We start from the raw sequence: 20,137 nt of genomic DNA on the forward strand, positions 1-20,137 counted from the left end.
ATCAGGTGTTATGTATGATTCAGTAGCTTTCCATTGATGAATCAAGTTCATCTTCTAGATGCGGAACTGTCTTTCCTTCAACCCAGCCTCTCCGGAGGTCTCTCTCGGCGACGACCCTCTTCCCCATCCGTCCATAGGTATGCACTTTTTCACACTCCGAAACTGCCCACCACATGTTTGTTGAAATGCCCTAGTGAGGTGCCCACCACGTGTTTGTTAAAATTCCTGAATGAGTTCATCTTTGGCTCTGTTGTATTGTTCAGAGAGTGGTGAGGCCTCCACTTCCAGAAACGACGCTTCTATTCAATCTCCCACGTTTAACCTCAGCCGCGAGTTGGCTCATGCTTTTCAAACCCCTTCATACCACGACGTACGTTCAAGGGTTCACGTGGTTGTTGACCCTACACAACATCATCATCAGTACATCCAACCAGATATTGAGCTGCTTATTTCTCAAGTGCTCCAACCAAACAAAGAATGTGTTCAAGAAGCTATTAGACACTTCAAGCAAACTACACTTACCCATCTCGTTTCCACTTACTTCCAACACAGCGAAAACGCTACCCGCCTTTGCTTGAATCTTTACCAAAACGTCCACAGTGCTCGCCACCACCTCTACACACCTCTCTTAGACCTCTTCAACAGCTTTCCCGGTGATACACACGCCGCCATTGACGAGTCCCTATGTAACCTGGCATTCGACGTTTTCCTTAAGCTTGACACGTTTGAAAACCCTTTCTCATCTCCTGAATCTCACAGCTTTCAAGACACCCAACTATGCTTCTCCCAGCTGAAGAATAATCTGGACAGACGTCTTCGCAAGTCTAGGTCACGGGTCCGCCTCATCCACCATGCCACAGCTGGTTCTGCCTTATGTCTTGATGCTGCTGTTGTTGCGGTTGCTGCTTCTGCAGCTGTTATTGCCTCTCATGCACTTCCCATTCCTTGTTGTTGTTGCAGGTCCCTTGTGCAGTCCCTATCTTCCTCACAGTTTCAAGAGGAAGGAGTTAACTAACATTTGTCAACTCAATGCTGCTTCCAAGGGTACTTTTGTGCTCAACAAAGATCTTGACACCATTGACCGTCTTGTCTCCCGTTTGCACAGTGGGATTGAATACGACAAGCATTTAATTCGGCTTGGATTAGAGAGGGGGAGGGACCTGCATTCAATTCAAGAGATTGTGAAACAGCTTCGCAAAAACAACCTTAACCTCACCCATCAACTCAAGGATCTTGAAGATCATATATGTCTTTGGTTCACTAACGTTAACAAAGCTAGATCGTTGCTCCTTAAAGAGATCCATCTTCCTCGAACGTAAGCTCCTCAACCTTTTTGTACCAATTTTTTCCCAATGCTTGCTAGTTGGTCATTACCTAACTTTTACGCTGGGCAGCCATGTTAATCTGTAGAGAGAACAAATTAAAGTATCCTGAGCTTTATGCTAGAGGACAACGGGACGGAGGTGAAATATACATAGAAGTTGAGCTACCTGTAGCTGGGAACAGAGACTCTTCATAGCATTCCTTAAAAATTGTTCTTAGACTTGCATGCCTTAAGCAGTAGTAGTTCGATACTGGATGTTGTATTCGTTCATATCATCATATCGGGCAATTATTTTGGTGGATTAATAATTTGTTGCACTTGGATTTAGTAACAACCATAGAGTAACTTAAAAGTTGTATTGAAATCAAATGAGAAGAAGAAAACAAATGTTGAAAATAAGAGAAGGTGAATTCAAGAAGGGGTGACGCCCTGTTTGGCCTTGAGGACAAGCTCCTCCGTGGTAGTCCCTATAATCTCGTTGGCTCGCTTCAGCCCCATGCAGTAGTACCTTCCAATGGTGTCCCGAGCAACGATCCCCAACTTCTCTAACTTCTGGACTGCATCTTCTACATCAAAGTTACACCTCGCACCAAACTCTTCCTTTATCAGTTCCTCGCACCTCAAATCCAGATCCTATTTCCCAAACATTCAAACCAACTCAAGTCAGCACTCATTGATGACAATAGACCATATAAAGAGTAAATTTAGGTGTACGTATGTACCTCCAAGGTAGCTTTCCCTTGCTCCATTAGTATGTAGAAGCAAATCATCACCTCTTTTACCTACGCATTACAATCCAAATGAGCTTTTTGTTTCTATTGTATATATACACTATATTCATGCAGGAACTTACTTCTTGCTGAATCACGTCATCACACAAATGTAACAGCGTTCCCCTCCCGCTGTCTAGTTGTTTATCATACATTGACTGAGTTATCAAGTTCTGGTATGTAGCCATGTTCTGCTGGAACCTGAAGGAGTACAACTTGCGAATAAGAAACTGTTCGCTTAACAAAGAAGAATGAAGGCAAGAAAAGGCAAAAAGGAAAGCACTTAACGTGAAGTATGTTTTCGCACAATAACCAAGCACTGTGGAGAGAATGGCAATAATTACCCATGGGTCTGATTTAGGCATCTCAACCGAAGTAAACACGGCTACCTATAGACAAAGTCATATGATAAACCAAGAAAGAAATGTAAAAATATGAACTGCAACAAAAAAAAAAGAAAAAAGAATCTGCTTAGAAGACCAACCAGACCAACTACTGCAGATATCAGAAATTTGACCCAATCCATTGGAGTCAGTCCAGGGTTTCTTTTCTCAGGCTGCACAAGACATAAATGTTATAGCAGCTAGTTTGCATTTTTTGCTACAAAATCCAGCAACGCAAAGTGAAAGAAGGCAAGAACAGAAACTTACAAGCACAATCTCCATGTCAGCCATAGGAATGTTTTTGAAATGCTTAACGTAGATTCCTCGTTCTAGATTTGTTTTAGAGCTAGCTCGTCTGCAACATCATAAACCACAGGCTTGAACCACAAGTTCACAAAGTTAGAACAAATAGCTGAAACAAGACATACATAAACCTTACCTATAAACAACAATGATTCTATCGAATGTAGGCTCTTGTATTGTGAGCTTGCTCAAGAAACTCTTAACGCTGAATCCATCAAGACAAATGCCATTATCATATATAAGTACAGAATGGCCAAAGTTGGGTTGAATGAAAGCAAATCACAACATGTGAGGGATACTGATGATAACCTCAATTTTGAATTCTCAAGGCGAATACGCTCCACATACAATTCATCATTATCTGTGTCAGGGTTTGGCTCATCATCTTTTTTGGGATCTTTCTTGTTAAGACTGTTTGACCTCTTAGCGCGTAATTTCTCTAACCTGTGATCTAAAGGTGTTAAGACCCAAAATGTAAATGCCTTTTACGACTATTCAGCTTTAAGAAACACTAGACTGGGAAATGTGTGCTAACCTGGTGATTCTCATGAGAAAGGACCAAAAACGTGAAATGATCACATCCAATTTCTCCATGAAAAAATAATCAGTGGTTTTATCCAATCCAATACCACGTCTGAAGATGACATACTAAACAAAAATGGGTAAAGTAATCAGTCTTGTCAACACATCTCGCATTCAGGACCATCAAGAAAGTCTCTATGAAACTATAATCTTGAAATGCTTATCTACATACAAACTCAAACTGTACCTTATCAGAAAAATCTGGAATATTTTCATGTGGATGCTCCTCAAAATACCTCTTGAGCAGCTTCTTGTCAAGCTTCATCCACCAAAAGCAAGAAAACTGTTTTAATAAAAATCCCGGAAACGCACAAGCATTAGTGACAAAAGTGATGTTTGTTTAAACCTTAGACTCATCAACTTTGATGGGAAGATTTAGAAGATACTGCCCAGAGTGTGCAACTTCCATCTCTTCATTACTTGTTATTTTAAAGTTGCTCTTCTCCATAACCTTATAAAAGGAAATAAAGAGCACATTTCAAGAACACTGACATTACTATAAAACATAAGAAGGTGATAATAACCTAATCATAGAGACGAACCTGAAACAAGTAAGCTAGGAAATTTTGTTCAAGGACATCAATTTCTTGAGAAGTTAAGTTCTGCTGTTGGATTTTCTGAGCACCGTGTACAGGATCAAACAGAGAGTAGAGTTGCTGGAAATTCAAAAGCACATGATAAATGAGAAAGGAGGAGAGAAAGCAAAGCAAAACAAGTTTGTAAAAGAGAGATTAAAAAGGAAAGGGGTTAAATTAGAGACCATGAGATCTTCAAATTGAAGAAGATACCAAGCTCGAACAGTGTACTCAATTCTCTTACAGAGCTTGAGGAACTCTTGTCTATCATTGCTATGTTCTGCCAAAAACGAGGACCCAATTTACCCGACCAAATTTGCAAACAAAGGGTAAACGATTGTGGATGTGAAAAAAAAGAAGCAAAATTTGTGATTGGGATACACAATACGAGTACAGGGAAGAAGAAAACTGACCAATGAGATTAGCCAAGGTCATGATGAGTTTAGGTTTGAGGATAGGGATGACAGATTCGGGCTCAAGACGAATCACTTCCTTATTGTGTTGTTCCGCCATTTCTAAAGGATCGATTTTGGGAAATCAGAGAAACAAAGGAAGAAGAAGAAAAAGCGTAACGGACCCTGATGAGGAACAAAAGTGAAGCGTTCCAATGAGTTTATGTCGTTGAACTCGACCAACGAACGAAACATCAGCCTATGCTTTTCTATTTCTGCTTCTCTTTTTTTTTATCTATATATATAATTAGAGAATCTTCTCTCCATCTAAGGTGTCTATATCAGTATCCATGTCATCATATTTTACATTTTTGTGGGCTCCACATATCTTATTTATTTAAGGGCACAACAAATATTAAACTAAAATTAATTCACACATTAAATAAAAACAATAATTAATTAAAATTAAATGAAATATTATGAGAAAACGAAAAATAAAACTTAAAATATGAAGATTTTAAATCGAGATTGAATAAATATAAATTAGATAATTATATTTTAACATATGAGTAAATATTTTAAAATTGTTAGAGATAGAATTTTTTTATCATATATTTTAATGGTACAACAATTATTTTTAAGAGTTACAATTATTTATTAGTAGTAAAGAAAATAAGAGTTAAAAATACCAAATTTAAAGGTTTTTACTTATTTCATGAAAATAGACATTCAAAATGTGAGTACCGATTAAAAAATAAGAAGGATTACGACATATTATTATTTATAATTATAATACAATATAAATATTTAAATTAATAAATTTTTCTATATTATTAATGTTTTCTAAGTTAAAAAGTGGTGCATTGGTTTTTTAAAAAATGAATACCTAAAAAGAAAAATTAAATATTAATCAGTGTTTAGAAAATTAACATAGATTAAAAAAAACTAAGGTGATTTGAAATAAACCAAAAAAAACTATGCTAAACATCACAAATACAAATAAAATAATCTTATAGAATAATAAAACTGTATAATAATAATATTTGAGAATGCTATTTGGAAATTAGAATAGTAATGGTAGATTGAAGAGTTTTTCATTAGAACTACGAAGAATTTTGTTTATCTAAAAAATAAATATATTTTAAAATTAGAATATTTTTTATGAGTTCGTAAATGTCACATTTTAGAAAAATCAACATTAAGAATAGTATCTAGAATCAAAATATATGTTAAATTATTTATGTAGAAAGATAAGGTGCAAAATATGAATAGGAATGAGTCCATATATGAAATTTGTTGTCTATGAAGCAATTTTAGATGCACCAAACATGGTCAAAAAAATCTTATAACAAACATCTCTCCAGATTTTTGTTTCCGATATTCACTTTATTAAAAAGATCATGAAATTTATAAAAAAATTGAGTATTGAAAGAAATGAAGGAGAAAATAAATACGATCTAAGGAGAAAAGAGAGTAGATATCGGGAGACGACGAGTAAGAGATAACGAAAAAAATCGTAGTGAAAAGTGTGAATTTTTTTTTAATAATTTGGAAAGATAATACATGTGAGTAAAGTAAAATATTTTAAGATTCAGTTGATTATATTTATACTCAAAAGTAAAAGTTTTAAATTAAATCCCGCACAACGCGCGGGTACACAATCTAGTAAGAATAATAAAAGAATTTTATTCCTTATGTTATGTCTTAAGTCTAATCTTCTGGTTGATCCTCCAATCATTGTATACTAGCTACCTGATTCTGAATAATTTTATATATAAATTGGTAAATTTTTCAACAAAAAAATAAATAAATCGGAATATCGGTAGGGAAAAAAAAAACCTAAAAACATTGTTTTAGGATTGGTATCACTTTCATATTTAGTTTTACAGAAAAACGGTAAATCCCATACCATAGCTATACATGATTACCAAAACATTCATTTGATTTCACTAATTTTCATTTTTTTTTACAAAGAATATAGAGTAGAGACTAATTCCTTGCCGACATTCAATCAGAAGAATAATAATTTGAGACCAATACGAAGGTTGGAATGTTAAAAGACCAACAAGGTAGGTCCTCTCACTTATTCAATCTCCCACCATATCTCTCATAGCCCAAACATTGCTTCTGTCTCTCGGATACTATTATGTGCCTTTCCTATATATGGGTTATAAAAATTAGGCCCATGAAATTATCTGGGCTTTCACATCCAAATAAATAGATAATGGATTCACTAGCGCGTGTTCACAGTCGCCTTTTCAACGCGTGAGAGATCACAGTCTCTCAGATTTCTTACCTTAAGAAATTAAAAATGGATACAGAGAATGTTGACTTGGTGAGGATGGACGACATTTGTCAGTTTCTGATTGAGTAAGGCATTACTCTCTTGGATTTCTTTCTATTCCGGTGTATAAATTTGTAACAAACATTGGACTTACTAAAAAGTACCACATTTTCAATTCTTGTATGTTGTAAATTTTGAAAAATCTCACTATTATTATCAAAATCAACCTTAATACTCATGCATCAAGCTAATTGTTACCTAGTAATATTAACGGTAAAAGTGTTTATATATATATAACAAATAATTAAAAATACATTTAGTAAAATCACATTACTCAAACTACGCGCTAATATATGGCCATCGTTTTTCAACAAATCTAAAACTAAAATTAATACTATTTACGTAAAACAAAAATTGAAAATACGGCATACGTTATATATCATTTTTATCTTAGCTACATTATAGCGCGTGATTCACACACAATTTAAAGAGCGTGTTGAATCCCCAATTATAAGAAAAAATAGAATATTGTCATTTACCTAAATATTTTTTTTTGTCTTGTTATATAGCAGATGAAATCTTATTCGCCAAAAAACTCTAAATTTTGTTTCTTCTCTCAAATATATCTTCGTCCTCATTGCTTAAGCCATGGTTCGTTTATCCGTTTCTAATAAAGTTGTGTACTATGGCAATTTACCTCCATATGATCTTGCTTCTTTACCTCCCGAAACACAACGAAAGGTAAAACTGATTTTGTTTACCTTAAGATTGTGGCTATTTTTAAGATATAGTTTGTGTTATCTTTATATGACTTAAATTTCTCCTTTTTAATAGATGATTGGTGAGACTTTGTACCAAATGGTGGAAGAACTTGAGCCACGGTTTGCACCAAAAATCACAGGAATGATTCTTGAACTGGACCAAGACAGGGTCTTTCATCTGATGGAATCACCTGAAGCCCTCAAAGAAACTGTCAAAGAGGCAATGAAGATCTTAGCGGACTGGATTCCGCAACAGATGCAACTACTAGGGAAAGAAGATGCTTGCAAGTTCCTAGCTTCCATGCTTCCTGCTAAACTATGAAATGTTTATTTGGTTTTTGTTTATTAATATGAGAAACAAAATGTGGCTTCAAGTTGAGTTTTAATAAATCTTTGTTTTCGTCTAAATAAAAAAAAATCATATATTATTGTTAATGTTAGTGTATCCAAATGTTTTAAGACAATAATGAGAATAAAAATGTTTTGCTTTGTCCAAATAAATAGTAGGGTGGTTGTAGTCGATGTTTTAGCCAAGATGGCTCTTAAGTCTGTAAACAATGTCTCCCTTAGTGATGTCTAAACTTCTTATCTTTTTTTTTTTTATAAAATCTCAGTTATGTTTAAGAAAAAATTTCATATACTTATACTCTGTTAAATGAGAACAAAATATAAGATTATGTTGGTTTCAATTGTATCGATAATGTAAACCATGACTTAAAACACTAAATAAATAGCATCTCTAGTAGGATGTTTGAAAAACAAAACCGATTTTTAGTATCGTTCAAAAGGTTTTAGTCCAAATATATTTATTTAAATATTTAGATTTACTTTACTTTGTCAATCTAAATGTATGATGTAAGTAGATAATGTTTAGTTTTTACAAACCAATCTTTTTAGTTGTTAATTTTTTTACCAAGCATATATACCATCTATCCTTTTTGTATTTATATCTTTATTTTACTTATAACTTTTAGTATAGAGGACTAATGATATTTTGATTTACTTTGTTGGCATATCTATCATATACATCAATTTCATCGATTTGTGTTGCTTCAAAACACCAAACCATGCCATGGAATTTGATAATTTATACTAGTATTTTCGTTGTATCATAACTTATTATTTAAGTTTGTGTGAGTTGTAAACAAATGGAAAAGCATATAGAGCTGGTATTTTTTTCTTAATGAAAAAGGGAAATTTGTTTTGAGACAAATGAATAATAGTCTTGAAAAAATTGTTTTTCTATTAAGTTTTTCTTATATATTTTCAATTTGATAAACACCTTAAGCAGAGACAAACCAATCATAGCAAATAGATATGTTTTTTAAAAAAAAATTGACAACCTAAGTTTTAATGTTATACGATATAATTAGATAATTTAACATCATATGCATTATACATATATTATTTTTTGAATTATTTTGTTGAAGGATACAAAATTATTAAAAGCATAGAGATTATGTAATTTATTAATTAATGAAATGATTTGTGTTGTGTTATTTTACTATTCAGTTTCTTAATGCAAAAGACAAAAGAAGATAAAAAAAAAAGGTACTTATATATCAGATGTTCAAAAACCCTAAATCGCGTTTCTTCTCTCAAATCTTCCGCCGCCATCATTGATCCAGGTATTGCTCAATCTCTGACTCTTCACGTAATTCGTCACACTCTCCTTCTCGTTGATCCATTCGAATTCTACACTCAAATCGTGTTTATATACATCATAGTTTCAAGCATTTTGATTCTCTCTTGCGAAGTTTTTACGTTTCTTGCGATTGAATCTGTTTGCAGTTTCGTAATCAAAAGTTGAAGAATTTAGTTTAGTTTGGTTATATAGATAAGTTTTGTAATCACAAAAGTCGATCTTTGTTACAGTTATGGATTCGAGTTACTCTGATTCTCGTCCCATGTTCGTGCAATCACCTTATGGTGGTTGGAATCAAACCCAGATGATTGATTCAATGGCTAATCCAACGAACAACGAGCAAGGAGACTTGCATTCACTATCTGAATCACAGTCACAGTCACAATCTCAACCGCCTCAGCAGTTACAGCCTGCATTGAAAAGGCCAAGACTTGTTGATGATAACGTGTTTAATCCGGCTTCATCGTTTCCTCAGCCTTCGAGTAGTAATCCTTGGATGGTTCCGTCGTTAAACCCTCCTCCTGTGAACAAAGGGACGGCTAATATATTCTATAAGACTAGAATGTGTGCGAAATTCAGGGCCGGGACTTGTAGGAATGGTGAACTCTGTAATTTTGCTCATGGGATCGAGGATTTGAGGCAGCCTCCGTCGAATTGGCAGGAAATTGTTGGACCTCCTCCTGGTCAAGATAGGGAGAAGGAAAGGGAGAGGGAAAGGGAGAGGGAGAGGGAGAGACCGTCTTTGGCGCCTGTTGCGAATAATAATTGGGAAGATGATCAAAAGATAATCTTGAGGATGAAGCTTTGCAGGAAGTTTTGTTTTGGGGAAGAGTGTCCTTATGGGGACAGGTGCAATTTCATTCATGAGGATCTGTCAAAGTTTCGTGAGGACTCGGGGAAATTGAGAGAGAGCTCAGTTATAAGTGTTGGTACTTCTGCTGCTGATCCACCATCTGATACTGCCTCGAATCATATTGAAGTTAATAGACAAGGAAGCATCCCGGTACCTGCACCTATGAACAATGGTGGTGTTGTCAAGACTGTGTACTGGAAGACGAGGTTGTGCATGAAGTTTGACATCACGGGTCAATGCCCTTTTGGCGATAAGTGTCACTTTGCTCATGGCCAAACAGGTATGTTATATTTGGAACATGTATCTTTTGCTAATGGGACCTTATATTAAAGTATCCTAGTATAGATTTACAAGCCCTGTGTGTACACTATCTCTGAATTCTATCCTTTTGGCCGATATTTGTGGATTGTGTGTGATCTTGTGTTTGGTTATAGTATCTTTGTATACTTTTGCAAGTCGTGTGAATTGATACTATCTCTGAATTCTCTTCTTTTGACCGACATTTGTGGATTTTGTGTGAACTTGTGTTTCTGATTTGGTTGTTGCTTACGAAATTGCAGAGTTGCATAACTCTGTTGGAAGGGTTGATGGAGAAGCTGTGAACGCTACCGCGTCTGTGAGTAAACAAACCGTGGTACCTGCGAATGAAGCATTTGCGATGAAACCAACTACACAAGTAACAGCAGATTCTTCTGGTCTGAACGAAGAAGGGCGGCGAAAGAAGTGTCTGCTCAAGTGGAGCGACTCTAAGAAGATTAACCGAATCTATGGAGACTGGATCGATGATTTACCGGTGGGTCAAAAGTCGTCAAAGCCAGTAGAGAGCTGAGTTTTCTAGCCTGGTTCCATTTGTCTTGTCTTTTGATGATCAAAAGTGATAAAGCTTTGGTCGGAAATTTTGAAGAGTAGAAACACTCTTTATTTGATTTCATTAGCAATTCTTTGATTCGCTATTAGCTTAGAATTTCGCTTTTGTTGTAATCTTTGATTACATAAAAAATAGTGGCTTGGCTCACTAATAGCATCATATTCTTAATTTGTTTACTTTGGCTTCTAATTTTTTGGTTAATATATGGATAGGTTTCGTATTTTGTTTGCCTTATAATTTCCTAACAAATCGGAAGAGATTTAGATACAATATTGCAGTAACTTTCTAGAAGGAATTTGGCGTATCCGAAAATTGGCCTCAAGTGTTTGTTGTTGATTTTTGTTTTGTTTTTGGATTAAAGTTTAATTATCTAAATCAAAGTGCCTTATTAATAGAAGTGAACGTCAAGTTGATTAATCGGATGTTAAACTGATTGGTTAACCACTTAATCGATTTATCAATTTTCTTATACGGTAAACCAAAATTGGTACGGTGCTACAGTGAGTTTTTGGATGCTCAAATTTAATCGGTTTAGTGGTGATGATTTTCAGAATAACAATTATTACATTTTTTTCTTTATAATCCGTTGATGATATACATATGTAGTTTTTAAGTAATTACGAATGCTTATGCATAAGGTACTTTATTCATCGCATGCAAAAAAAATCATGGAATTATATCATCAATTTTTTTAATATTTATCTTTAAACTACGAATAATGCAGAATAAATCCATTTAACAAAGGGACCATAATGCCAAGAGATCTTTTTGGTTTCTTTCCCTACAAAACAATTAATAAATATTTCATACTAACGGCTTAAAGTGATTAAATCATATTGCCTATACATATTATATCTTTGATGATAATTTCGTGATAGTTTTATAATCGTAGCTTTATTCTTTATATAGAAACCACAGATACTAACTATATGGGCCCTCAAATTAATATTTTTCGTAACGTCTCCTTTACTATTTCCCCACTTCTCCATTTTTTTATGAACTTTTCATTTTTTGCTACTATTGTTTTTGTATTCTTTTCAACATGACATGATGGATAATTAAAGAGCTGTTGTAGGTAGAGTCGTAGTAAAAAAACTAAAAACTGTCGGTGGAGAAACTGGAGAGCACTTGGGAATCCTATGGCCCTCCCCAAAACAAATAAAAGTTAAGAAAAGTGAAAGATAGTAATAATACTTGTCTTGTTTAGTGATTTAGTGGATTGTCTAACCATGATTAGTTTTAATATTTGTTTTCTCACAAATAATGAAAGTAGGTAGAATCAATATCTAGACCTAATATTTTCCATATATGTAGGTCAACTCTTTCATATCTGGTTGATCAGTTATCAGACAACGTTGGAATTGTTTGTTTTGTTTCTATTATAAACTAAAACATTGGTAAAATAGATTTTCATTTTGTGGAATTTTCGTCAAGTCATAAATAATTCACTTGTTTGAAAACTATGAGAAATGATACGAAAGCAAAAAGGAAACCAAGAAAAGAAGAGATGGCAAAAGTAAATTAACAAAGAAAGAAGCAACAAGCAAATGTCATTGTCATTAGGTAGCACTAAATGTCTTGTGGACATCATTTAACGTCTTAATTAATTTGCAAATACTCTTTTTAATTGTTTTTCTCCCTGTCATTCACGGGCAGATTTAAAGCAGTTTCTCCATAAAAATTAAAAACTGTGTATTATGCAGAACACTTTGTTAACACCTCTAGTTACTTAATGTTTTATTTAAGAGTTGAAACGTAAACATTTAATATCAGTGTCACATAGTCACTTGATGCCTCTCTCTACCTTATTTACTTGCAAAGATTCATCTCTCTTCTTAAGTTTTCCTCTTCTTGTTCTCTTTTGTTGGTTTTGTTAAATACTTCTTTTGTTGCAGAGATTACTCAGACACTTGTTCAAGCTTGGAACTACATAAGACTTATGTAAGATTCTTGCATCCCAACCTTCATTCAACATTTTATATATATTCTGGTGTTTATTCTTTCTCAAATATAAAGTTCGATGTTTTATTTATGCTCTATCTCCTTTTAAAATGTGTTGCAGAAGACATCTTACAGAATCAATGGAAACAAATCAGTGGCGGTCGAAGAAAAAGATAGAATCTGCAGCAGAAACACTCCAAGCTTCTTCTAGAAGAAGCAGAGTACAGGTAACGAAAATTTTGCAGAAATAGTCAAACTTTGCTTTAAATGTTCAATGTTTTTTAGGTAAACCATGATCGTTATCAGCTTCTGTTGTGTCTATGTATTGCTTGTGAACTTCTACGGCTTAGTACAAGTCTTTTAAATGATGATCTTTTTTTTTATTTGGTATTGGTCTTTAGGCACGTATGGTTGCTCCAGTAAATGGAGTTAGACCCGATAGAGCTCGAAAAAGTCTAAGTGAGAAGCTAGACACTGTAGCCTTTAACTCTCCTAAGAAAGATGCTCGTGTGAATCTTTATGGCGACAAAAGTGTAGTAGATGAGATTTTCCTTGAAGATGAAGAAATGGGTCTTGAAACTGGTTTGGGGAATAGAGAGTCATCGCCTTTTTGTGGTGTATCCGACAGGCTTCTGCAGCGAATCGAGCTTCTTGGGAGAGATCATGAGGCAAAGAGACTTGATAACAACAATATCAGGTCAACTGAAACTATGAAAAAGAGACAAGAAGAATCTTCAGGTGATGATCTAATTGAGATGAAGACAAAGTTTCAAACTTTAGCTGTGGAGAACTCTCAGCTTAAGAAGTCTCTTGTGGCGAAAGAAGAGCTTGCGGTAAGCCTACAAGAGCGTAAATTTCAGGTGGAATCAGAATTTGAAGCGTTGATGACTAGATTAGATTCAACGGAGAAAGAAAACGCATTCTTGAGATATGAGTATAATGTTCTTGAGAAGGATCTTGAGGTAAAAACAGAGGAAACAGAGCATACTCGTAGGTCTATGGAGCTAACGCATAAACAGCAACTTAGGAATGTGAACAAGATTGTTGAGCTTGAAGCTGAATGCCAAAGGTTAAGACTTCTGTTTCGGAAGAAGTTTCCGGAGAAGTCTATATCGATGAGGAATGAAGGTGAAGAAAAGAAGATGGAGATGAGAAGAAGAAACGCGAACAAGAGCGATTTGATGATGAGAGATGAAGTTCAAAGCCGGAAGCTTAAGTATGATCTGTTGATGGAGCAGATTGGGAATGTTAGGGCAGAGAACAAGAATCTAATGGACATAATTATGAAGAAAAACATGGAGATCAAAGATCTTAGCCGCGGGCAGAAACCGTTAGAGGCTTCGAGTTTCGACATTAGAAGCGAAAGTAGTGTGATTAGCCCTTGTGGTTCGAAGGAGATGAAACTACTGATGGATGATTTTAATGAGATGGAGAAGTTAGCCATTGTGTGTACTGAGAAGGATCCAAGAGTGGATGATGAAAAGGAAGGATCTTTTGATTGGATTCAAGTTGTTTTGAGCGCTATAACGAAGCAAGAGAGGATATCGAAACGCGGTGTTAAAGAACTCTTACAAGACATCAAGATTGCTTTAGGATGTATGGATGAAAATGATAATGCAGCAAGAAAGAAAGGTGAAGAAGATCCTCTCTGCATCACATGGAAATCTCCTAGTGAATCGGGTCCTATGACTAAGGATGAGATCAAGAGACATTTGGGTCTAACAAAAGCAGATAAGGTGGAGAAGATTGAATGTGATGAGAAGCAAGAACTGAGAAATAAGCTTGAGGAATCAGAGGAGAAGATCAGAAACTTAGAAGCAGAGATCAAAACGTTGAGAGAGAGTAAGGAAGCGGTAGAGGCAGAGATGGAAACGGAGAAATCGATGAAGGGAGATCTTGATACAAATCTGAACATAATAAGAGCTAAGCTCAACGAGACACAGAAGAAGTTGTCTTCTCTTGAAGTAGAACTTGATTACAGAAAGAGCTGTTGTGAAGAACTCGAAGGAACTTGCATAGAGCTTCAGCTTCAGCTAGAAAGGTAACTAAAACAATAATCACATCTAAAGCCTCAACATTTCTTCTGTTTGTTACCGAAGATTCAACACTTTTCTTTGTGTTTTTGCAGTGTTGAAACGAAGAAACCGACGCAGAGAAACAAAAACGTGAGTGGAAAGATTCAGAATTTACAGAATAAGATATCAAAATCTGGAGTTCATGTGTGTTTGTTGTTGATGATGGAGTTTTTGTTTGCAGGGATGGGATATAGCAACAGCTTCTGTGAAGTTATCAGAGTGTCAAGAGACGATTACCAATTTACGGAAGCAACTACGAGCGTTATCTACAACAGAAACAAGCAGCACCATGAAATTTCTACACAAAAGATCTTCTCTCCGGGAAAATATAGAAGACTCAACGGCAAAAGATTCATCATACAAAGCAGAGGATGATAATAACCGAGTTTCTCATGATGATGATGGTAACCATTACAATGCTTTGATCGTGTACGAACCAGTGAAGGCGAGAGGTGAGAAGATGGAGATGGTACAGAGAAAGAAGCAAGGATTAGGGTTCTTGAAAAAACTGTTGTTCAGGAGGAAAAGAGTGAGCAGCAAGAAATGTCTTGCCTTGACTATGTGATGAACTAAAAGGGGTTTTAACAAGGGCTTTTGTTTGTGTGTATTGGGTGAATAGTGAAAACTGCTTGTGGGTATGTTTGTGTCTACTCTATGAGGTGTGATGAGTTTTAGACTCTTTTATTTGATCTAATAAAATAAAAGGAAATGTGTTCAATCCACGTGAACCTGAAAAGTGTATACCAAATCCAAACTGTGTTTTTAGTTGTGTTAAGATAATTTGGTTTAATATCCAACATAGGGTATATATCATCAAAATTGTGAATGTAAAAGAGAAAAAAATCCTATTAGGTTCGTCTTTATTTTGATCACTTTTATCTTCTTTTTTAAATCTTCATACACACACTGTCACTATCATATTTGAATCCAAACTATCATCAAAGGACATCAACACTAACTAGTAACTAGGTTGCAGATATTCAGTCACGGCCCAAGTCTAGGCCCAGTTTGTTTGCAAGCAGCGTATGTTTTGTCAAAACTGCATTGAATCTTTGTGAGTTTGACCATGTAGCCGATCAATGATCTTTTTTCAATTCAACCATTAAAGTACTTTTTGGGTCCATAAAATAGATAGTAATCGAAATGTTAACAAATGCTATAATAACATCTTTCATCAAGGAAAAAATGCTTTTAAAAACAAAACACTAAAGAAGATAAATTAACAAGAGGTCTTCACAAAGTACAAAATACCATAATGACGCTCATTACCAGGCCCGACGGAGAAGGCAAGCCAGTGAAGCCACCGATTAGGGTCTCAAAATTTTGAGGGCCTTTTTACCTAAAAATTTGTTAAGTTTTCTTATATACAATAATTTTTGTAGGGCTTTTTAAAAATATTGTGGGTTTTTAGAGACAACTACAACATTTTTTTAAGGGTAAAAATCTAATTTTTAAAAAAAAAATTTATGGGCTTTAATTTTGCTTAGGACACCCAAATTGATCGGGCCGGCACTGCTCATTACAAACGTATGGCACTCAAGAGATCGATCCATACCTGAAATTGCCAAAATTATTTTTTAATTTATTTTTTCAGTTAATGCAAAAAAAAGTTGACTTACCTTTAGACTAAAAAAAAAAAAGAAAAACTTTAAGACTTTAAAGCCTTCAAGCATATCTTCCATTTGCTTCTTTAACAACTTTTCCCAACTCAAAACGCCAATCAATAACAAGATAAATTAGTCACATACCAAAAAAATATCAATATATAAACACAAAAAAAAAAAAAAACTAATTCATGGTCATCAAAAAGTTTCTGTAAATTATCTTTCTTCTTCACATCTTCGCATCATATACACACAAAAATGACCATTTTTCCTTCTAATTAGAAAAAAAAAAAAAAACATTATAAATTTAATAATTACTGTGAAAACCAATTTAAAAAAAATAAAATTAAAAAGGGACCACTTGGCTGCTGCAACCAAAGTCATCGGAGTTAGCGAAGGAATTGTAGTCAGGCCATGAATCTCTCAGAAGCTTCAGTAACTTCTGCGCTTTCTTCTTCGCTCTCTCCGTACACTCACTCTGCACCATCAACAACAACTGTACCACCACTCCCGCCGCCGCCGCTTCCTCCCTCCACCTTTCCTCCGCCGTACAAAGCGCTAACAACGCCCCCGCCGCGTACTCCGTCGAGCGATCCGAAACTCTTAATATTGTTTTCACTAGCAACGGCACCGTTAAAGCGTGCTCACCAAACGCCGCGCATCCTTCCGGCGATCGGCAGAGAAGCTCCACCGTCGCTAAGGCTCGCTCCGTGTCGCACCTGTCGAAATCCGCCGCGAGTCTGTCGATTAGAATCTCCGGCGCACCGGCGGTGATCGCGATGTGTCGCGTGGATTTCACTAAACAGAGCGCGAACAGAGTTTTGATTCCGATTTTGAGAGCTCGTCGTGACGAAATCGGATTCCTCAGAAGATCGAGAACTCCTTCGAATACAGATTCAGAATTCGAAATCGAAAACATTCCTTTCAGATCCGCCGATTTGGTTCCCGTCGATACAATCTCGATCAACGCGGCGGCGTTAACGCGTGTGTCGATCGAAGAATCGAATAACAACCGGGTCAAAAACTCAACCCGACCCGGATCCGAAGATATCGAAACGCACTGATTCGGTTCCGTTATCGGTAACATAACAAGAAGAGCTAACGACTCAGAGACTAACTCCGACGACGTCGTTTCAGAGAACAGAATCCTAATCAAAACCTCTGTAGCGTTATGAGCTGCGATCAAAACGCGGTTCTTATCAGAATCACGAGCGAATCCACGTAAACGGCGGAGAGCGGCGGCGCGTGAACGAACAGAGACGTGAGTTCCCGTTATAGCGGAGGCTTGACTGAGAAGAGCTCGAACAGAGGTTGGATCAGCCGGTTGTTTAGGAGTAGGGATACGTTCGACGCCATTGGAGCGGTTAGCGACGCACCATTCTTGGATGAGACGACGGAGAGTGTGGTTGGGGATGAGTGTGAAGTCGGAGAGAGGAGCTCGTGTGACTGGACATGTAGTGTTGTTGCCGATGGAGACCCATGACTCGATGCTGGCTCGGTCGTAGGTTTGGCCGGTGCAGACGGTGACAGGGTCTTGCATAAGTTCGAGTGAGATTGGACATCTGAAATGGTATGGTATTTGGATTCCAAGATCCAATGGTTGTAAATTTCTAGGCATTAAGAAAAATTCAGAAACAGAGAGAGAAGAAGAAGGAGAAAGGTGAGATTGTTTGTTGTGAGAGTGAATATGAGGAACGAGACACTTATCTGGGGTATGAGCCCACACGTGTGCCATTTATAACTTTGTTACCTGCTGGATTTTTTAATTTAATAATTATGTTAAAATTCTTGATGTTAGTTTTTAATTAAGTGATGACATCATGAGATGCCATCTACGTAAATATGTTTTGGGGGAAAAAGTCGCATCTTTGAAGTGAAGCTTAAGATTTATATGAATCCATATATACATTTTTGAATACAATTATGAAATAAATCTTGGCTTTCACTACTATTTATAATGGAATGCCACTGGATTTAATTCTTAAGATTTGGAAAATTAAATAAAAGATATGAAAAAAAGATTTTGGCTCCAAAGATCTTGCTTAAATATGATGTTTCCTTTTTTTGTTAACGATTTTAAAGCAAGTTTTGTTATATTTCTGTTTGTTTTCTTAATTAGTTAATTTACACTAATTGTATTTGATTAATTTTTTTTTGGTCGTAACTATGATTCATAATCAACACTAAACTTAGATTTTTAGTTGGTTTTGATTATAACTATAGTAAGCAACATCTATATATTATTACTTTATTATAATAAAAACATTACAACTATATGTTTTTTAAAGCAAACTTATAAATTGACTCGAATTGTATATGTTTTTAAATAAAAATATTATTAAAAAGAAATATAACAAAATGATGTTTAATTTCATGGGACGGGTTATATGGTGGGACGGGTTTGGGTCGATATTAATACGGGACGGTATACTACGGGTGAAATCCTAGGATTAACAATCAAATACAGTTATATAATCTTAAACACTAAATAAAATAAATAATATTAACAAAAAAATACAACTTAAACTTTAAAAATTATTGTTATAAAAAATCGACTCGAAGTATCGCGGGGTAATATATATAATATATACATATGTAAGTATATTTAACCAAACAAAACAATAGGTTATATCTATAGATAATTTTCAAACTTTTGTTTAAAGTATAACCCCGCGGTGTAGCGCGGATTAAAATCTAGTGATATACAATTATACATCATCTCTTTATCATAGTCTTACAATTGTGTTCTATTAATATAACGCTCAAATATATTGATTTGTAAAAACTCTACATAATAAACGAAACATGGTTGATTTTCTATCACGGCAAACAAAAACAATATTCATTTTTCGTCATTTCTTACGTAGAAAAGAAGACTAATTATTTGGGAAATTTTGAAAGTTTATTTGACTGTTTAAATGAGTCTAATTTTGAAAATGTTTATATGAAACAAGAACAACAAAAAATGTCTACAACAGCATTTATTTTTTTCCTACACAACATGTTCGAACATGTCGATTAAGTACGTAACTATATCAGCAAAATATGAATTATGTAAACTTTGTACCATCGGTTTAGATTTCTGACTTGTTTTAGTAATATAAGCTGTTATTTAATTTTTAAAAAAATACATGTTTGAGAACAAAGTTCAGCTCACTACGTAGACACATGTGTATATCATTGAAAAAAATTGTATACTAACATTTTATTTGAAGTAAAAAAAATTAGTTTCCTGATTTTCCCCATAAATTGAAAGCTTAACGAATCAGCGTTCCATATATCTACAAATCAACAATAATGAATAATCATGACATTCAAACTTTTTTTCAATCGCAAGCTTCAAGTTACAATCGCTTTTAATCACTACACACAACCACCAAAGCCATTGTTGTGTTGTCTATGTATTAATGTATATATATCAAAAACAAGATCTAGATATAATGTGTGATGTAGATTTTGTTTGCTATAAATAATAGAATTTGGTCAAACTAAATCAGTGAATTGCGAAAGACTAGGAACGAAGTTGGGACCTACGAGACAAGTTCCACTTACTTGTGTTAACATCAAAGCCCGTGATAATCACCCATAATAATACAACCAAATCTTAATGCTTGACTGTTTTTTCTTTTACGGCAAAAACTTTGACTCGTTTTGTTTCACGTATGCTTTGAATACCACTTCTTTTTGCACGCATCTTTCAATGCTTTCATTTTCTATCGCTTTAGTTTTACACTTGCTTATTTTCGTTTACTTACTTAGGATTCTTTGAGAGTTTAC

General features: G+C 35.0%; 6 protein-coding genes across 8 annotated transcripts; 4 read left to right on the top strand and 2 right to left on the bottom strand.

Moving 5' to 3' along the window:
* The first annotated feature begins 40 nt into the window (after window positions 1–40).
* Window positions 41–1,629, top strand: LOC9319240 (UPF0496 protein At3g19330). Its single transcript, XM_021032415.1, is given in 4 exon segments — window positions 41–137; window positions 264–943; window positions 945–1,315; window positions 1,411–1,629. Coding segments are annotated over 4 exon segments (1,239 nt in total). The 5' UTR covers window positions 41–58; the 3' UTR covers window positions 1,520–1,629.
* Window positions 1,605–4,624, bottom strand: LOC9319241. Its single transcript, XM_021032414.1, has 14 exons — window positions 4,351–4,624; window positions 4,123–4,217; window positions 3,905–4,018; window positions 3,709–3,813; window positions 3,550–3,621; window positions 3,316–3,428; window positions 3,090–3,224; window positions 2,917–2,985; window positions 2,745–2,832; window positions 2,579–2,650; window positions 2,383–2,483; window positions 2,178–2,295; window positions 2,047–2,106; window positions 1,605–1,957 (listed from the first exon to the last, which is right to left on the bottom strand). The coding sequence occupies exons 1-14, from the start codon at window positions 4,448–4,450 to the stop codon at window positions 1,736–1,738; spliced, it is 1,464 nt and encodes a 487-aa protein (XP_020888073.1). The 5' UTR covers window positions 4,451–4,624; the 3' UTR covers window positions 1,605–1,735.
* A 2,476-nt stretch (window positions 4,625–7,100) lies between these two features.
* On the top strand, window positions 7,101–7,889 carry LOC9321375 (maternally expressed PAB C-terminal protein). Its single transcript, XM_002883128.2, has 2 exons — window positions 7,101–7,354; window positions 7,448–7,889. The coding sequence occupies exons 1-2, from the start codon at window positions 7,262–7,264 to the stop codon at window positions 7,694–7,696; spliced, it is 342 nt and encodes a 113-aa protein (XP_002883174.1). The 5' UTR covers window positions 7,101–7,261; the 3' UTR covers window positions 7,697–7,889.
* A 998-nt stretch (window positions 7,890–8,887) lies between these two features.
* Window positions 8,888–10,960, top strand: LOC9319242 (zinc finger CCCH domain-containing protein 39). Of its 2 annotated transcripts, XM_002883129.2 has the most exons (3): window positions 8,902–9,002; window positions 9,250–10,152; window positions 10,433–10,960. In XM_002883129.2, the coding sequence occupies exons 2-3, from the start codon at window positions 9,252–9,254 to the stop codon at window positions 10,699–10,701; spliced, it is 1,170 nt and encodes a 389-aa protein (XP_002883175.1). In that variant the 5' UTR covers window positions 8,902–9,002; window positions 9,250–9,251; the 3' UTR covers window positions 10,702–10,960. The 2 variants fall into 2 exon arrangements, with proteins under 2 accessions (XP_020889430.1, XP_002883175.1); XM_021033771.1 differs by having other exon boundaries at window positions 8,888–10,152.
* Window positions 10,961–12,381: 1,421 nt separating this feature from the next.
* LOC9319243 (filament-like plant protein 7) lies at window positions 12,382–15,481 on the top strand. 2 transcript variants are annotated; one of them, XM_021032808.1, is made up of 5 exons: window positions 12,382–12,681; window positions 12,806–12,908; window positions 13,083–14,722; window positions 14,810–14,846; window positions 14,938–15,481. In XM_021032808.1, exons 2-5 carry the CDS (start codon window positions 12,822–12,824, stop codon window positions 15,319–15,321), a joined length of 2,148 nt encoding a protein of 715 aa, XP_020888467.1. In that variant the 5' UTR covers window positions 12,382–12,681; window positions 12,806–12,821; the 3' UTR covers window positions 15,322–15,481. The 2 variants fall into 2 exon arrangements, with proteins under 2 accessions (XP_020888467.1, XP_002883176.2); XM_002883130.2 differs by having other exon boundaries at window positions 12,383–12,681; window positions 12,803–12,908.
* A 922-nt stretch (window positions 15,482–16,403) lies between these two features.
* Window positions 16,404–18,239, bottom strand: LOC9319244 (U-box domain-containing protein 25). The gene has a single exon (XM_021032785.1). The coding sequence runs from the start codon at window positions 18,093–18,095 to the stop codon at window positions 16,707–16,709; it is 1,389 nt and encodes a 462-aa protein (XP_020888444.1). The 5' UTR covers window positions 18,096–18,239; the 3' UTR covers window positions 16,404–16,706.
* Between the last annotated feature and the right edge of the window lie 1,898 nt (window positions 18,240–20,137).

This window comes from Arabidopsis lyrata, assembly GCF_000004255.2.
Source record: "Arabidopsis lyrata subsp. lyrata unplaced genomic scaffold ARALYscaffold_3, whole genome shotgun sequence".
NCBI classification, from domain to species: Eukaryota; Viridiplantae; Streptophyta; class Magnoliopsida; order Brassicales; family Brassicaceae; genus Arabidopsis; species Arabidopsis lyrata.

Coding starts and splice junctions, on each gene's coding strand:
- LOC9321375 (XM_002883128.2), top strand. CDS start 7,262: ATGGTTCGTTTATCCGTTTCTAATAAAGTTGTGTACTATGGCAATTTA. Junction 7,355..7,447: donor CTCCCGAAACACAACGAAAG/GTAAAACTGATT, acceptor CCTTTTTAATAG/ATGATTGGTGAGACTTTGTA.
- LOC9319243 (XM_021032808.1), top strand. CDS start 12,822: ATGGAAACAAATCAGTGGCGGTCGAAGAAAAAGATAGAATCTGCAGCA. Junction 14,723..14,809: donor CTTCAGCTTCAGCTAGAAAG/GTAACTAAAACA, acceptor GTGTTTTTGCAG/TGTTGAAACGAAGAAACCGA. Junction 14,847..14,937: donor CGACGCAGAGAAACAAAAAC/GTGAGTGGAAAG, acceptor TTTTGTTTGCAG/GGATGGGATATAGCAACAGC.
- LOC9319241 (XM_021032414.1), bottom strand. CDS start 4,450: ATGGCGGAACAACACAATAAGGAAGTGATTCGTCTTGAGCCCGAATCT. Junction 3,622..3,708: donor TCAAAGTTGATGAGTCTAAG/GTTTAAACAAAC, acceptor TGGTGGATGAAG/CTTGACAAGAAGCTGCTCAA. Junction 1,958..2,046: donor AAGGGAAAGCTACCTTGGAG/GTACATACGTAC, acceptor TTTGGGAAATAG/GATCTGGATTTGAGGTGCGA.
- LOC9319242 (XM_021033771.1), top strand. CDS start 9,252: ATGGATTCGAGTTACTCTGATTCTCGTCCCATGTTCGTGCAATCACCT. Junction 10,153..10,432: donor CTTTGCTCATGGCCAAACAG/GTATGTTATATT, acceptor ACGAAATTGCAG/AGTTGCATAACTCTGTTGGA.
- LOC9319244 (XM_021032785.1), bottom strand. CDS start 18,095: ATGGCACACGTGTGGGCTCATACCCCAGATAAGTGTCTCGTTCCTCAT.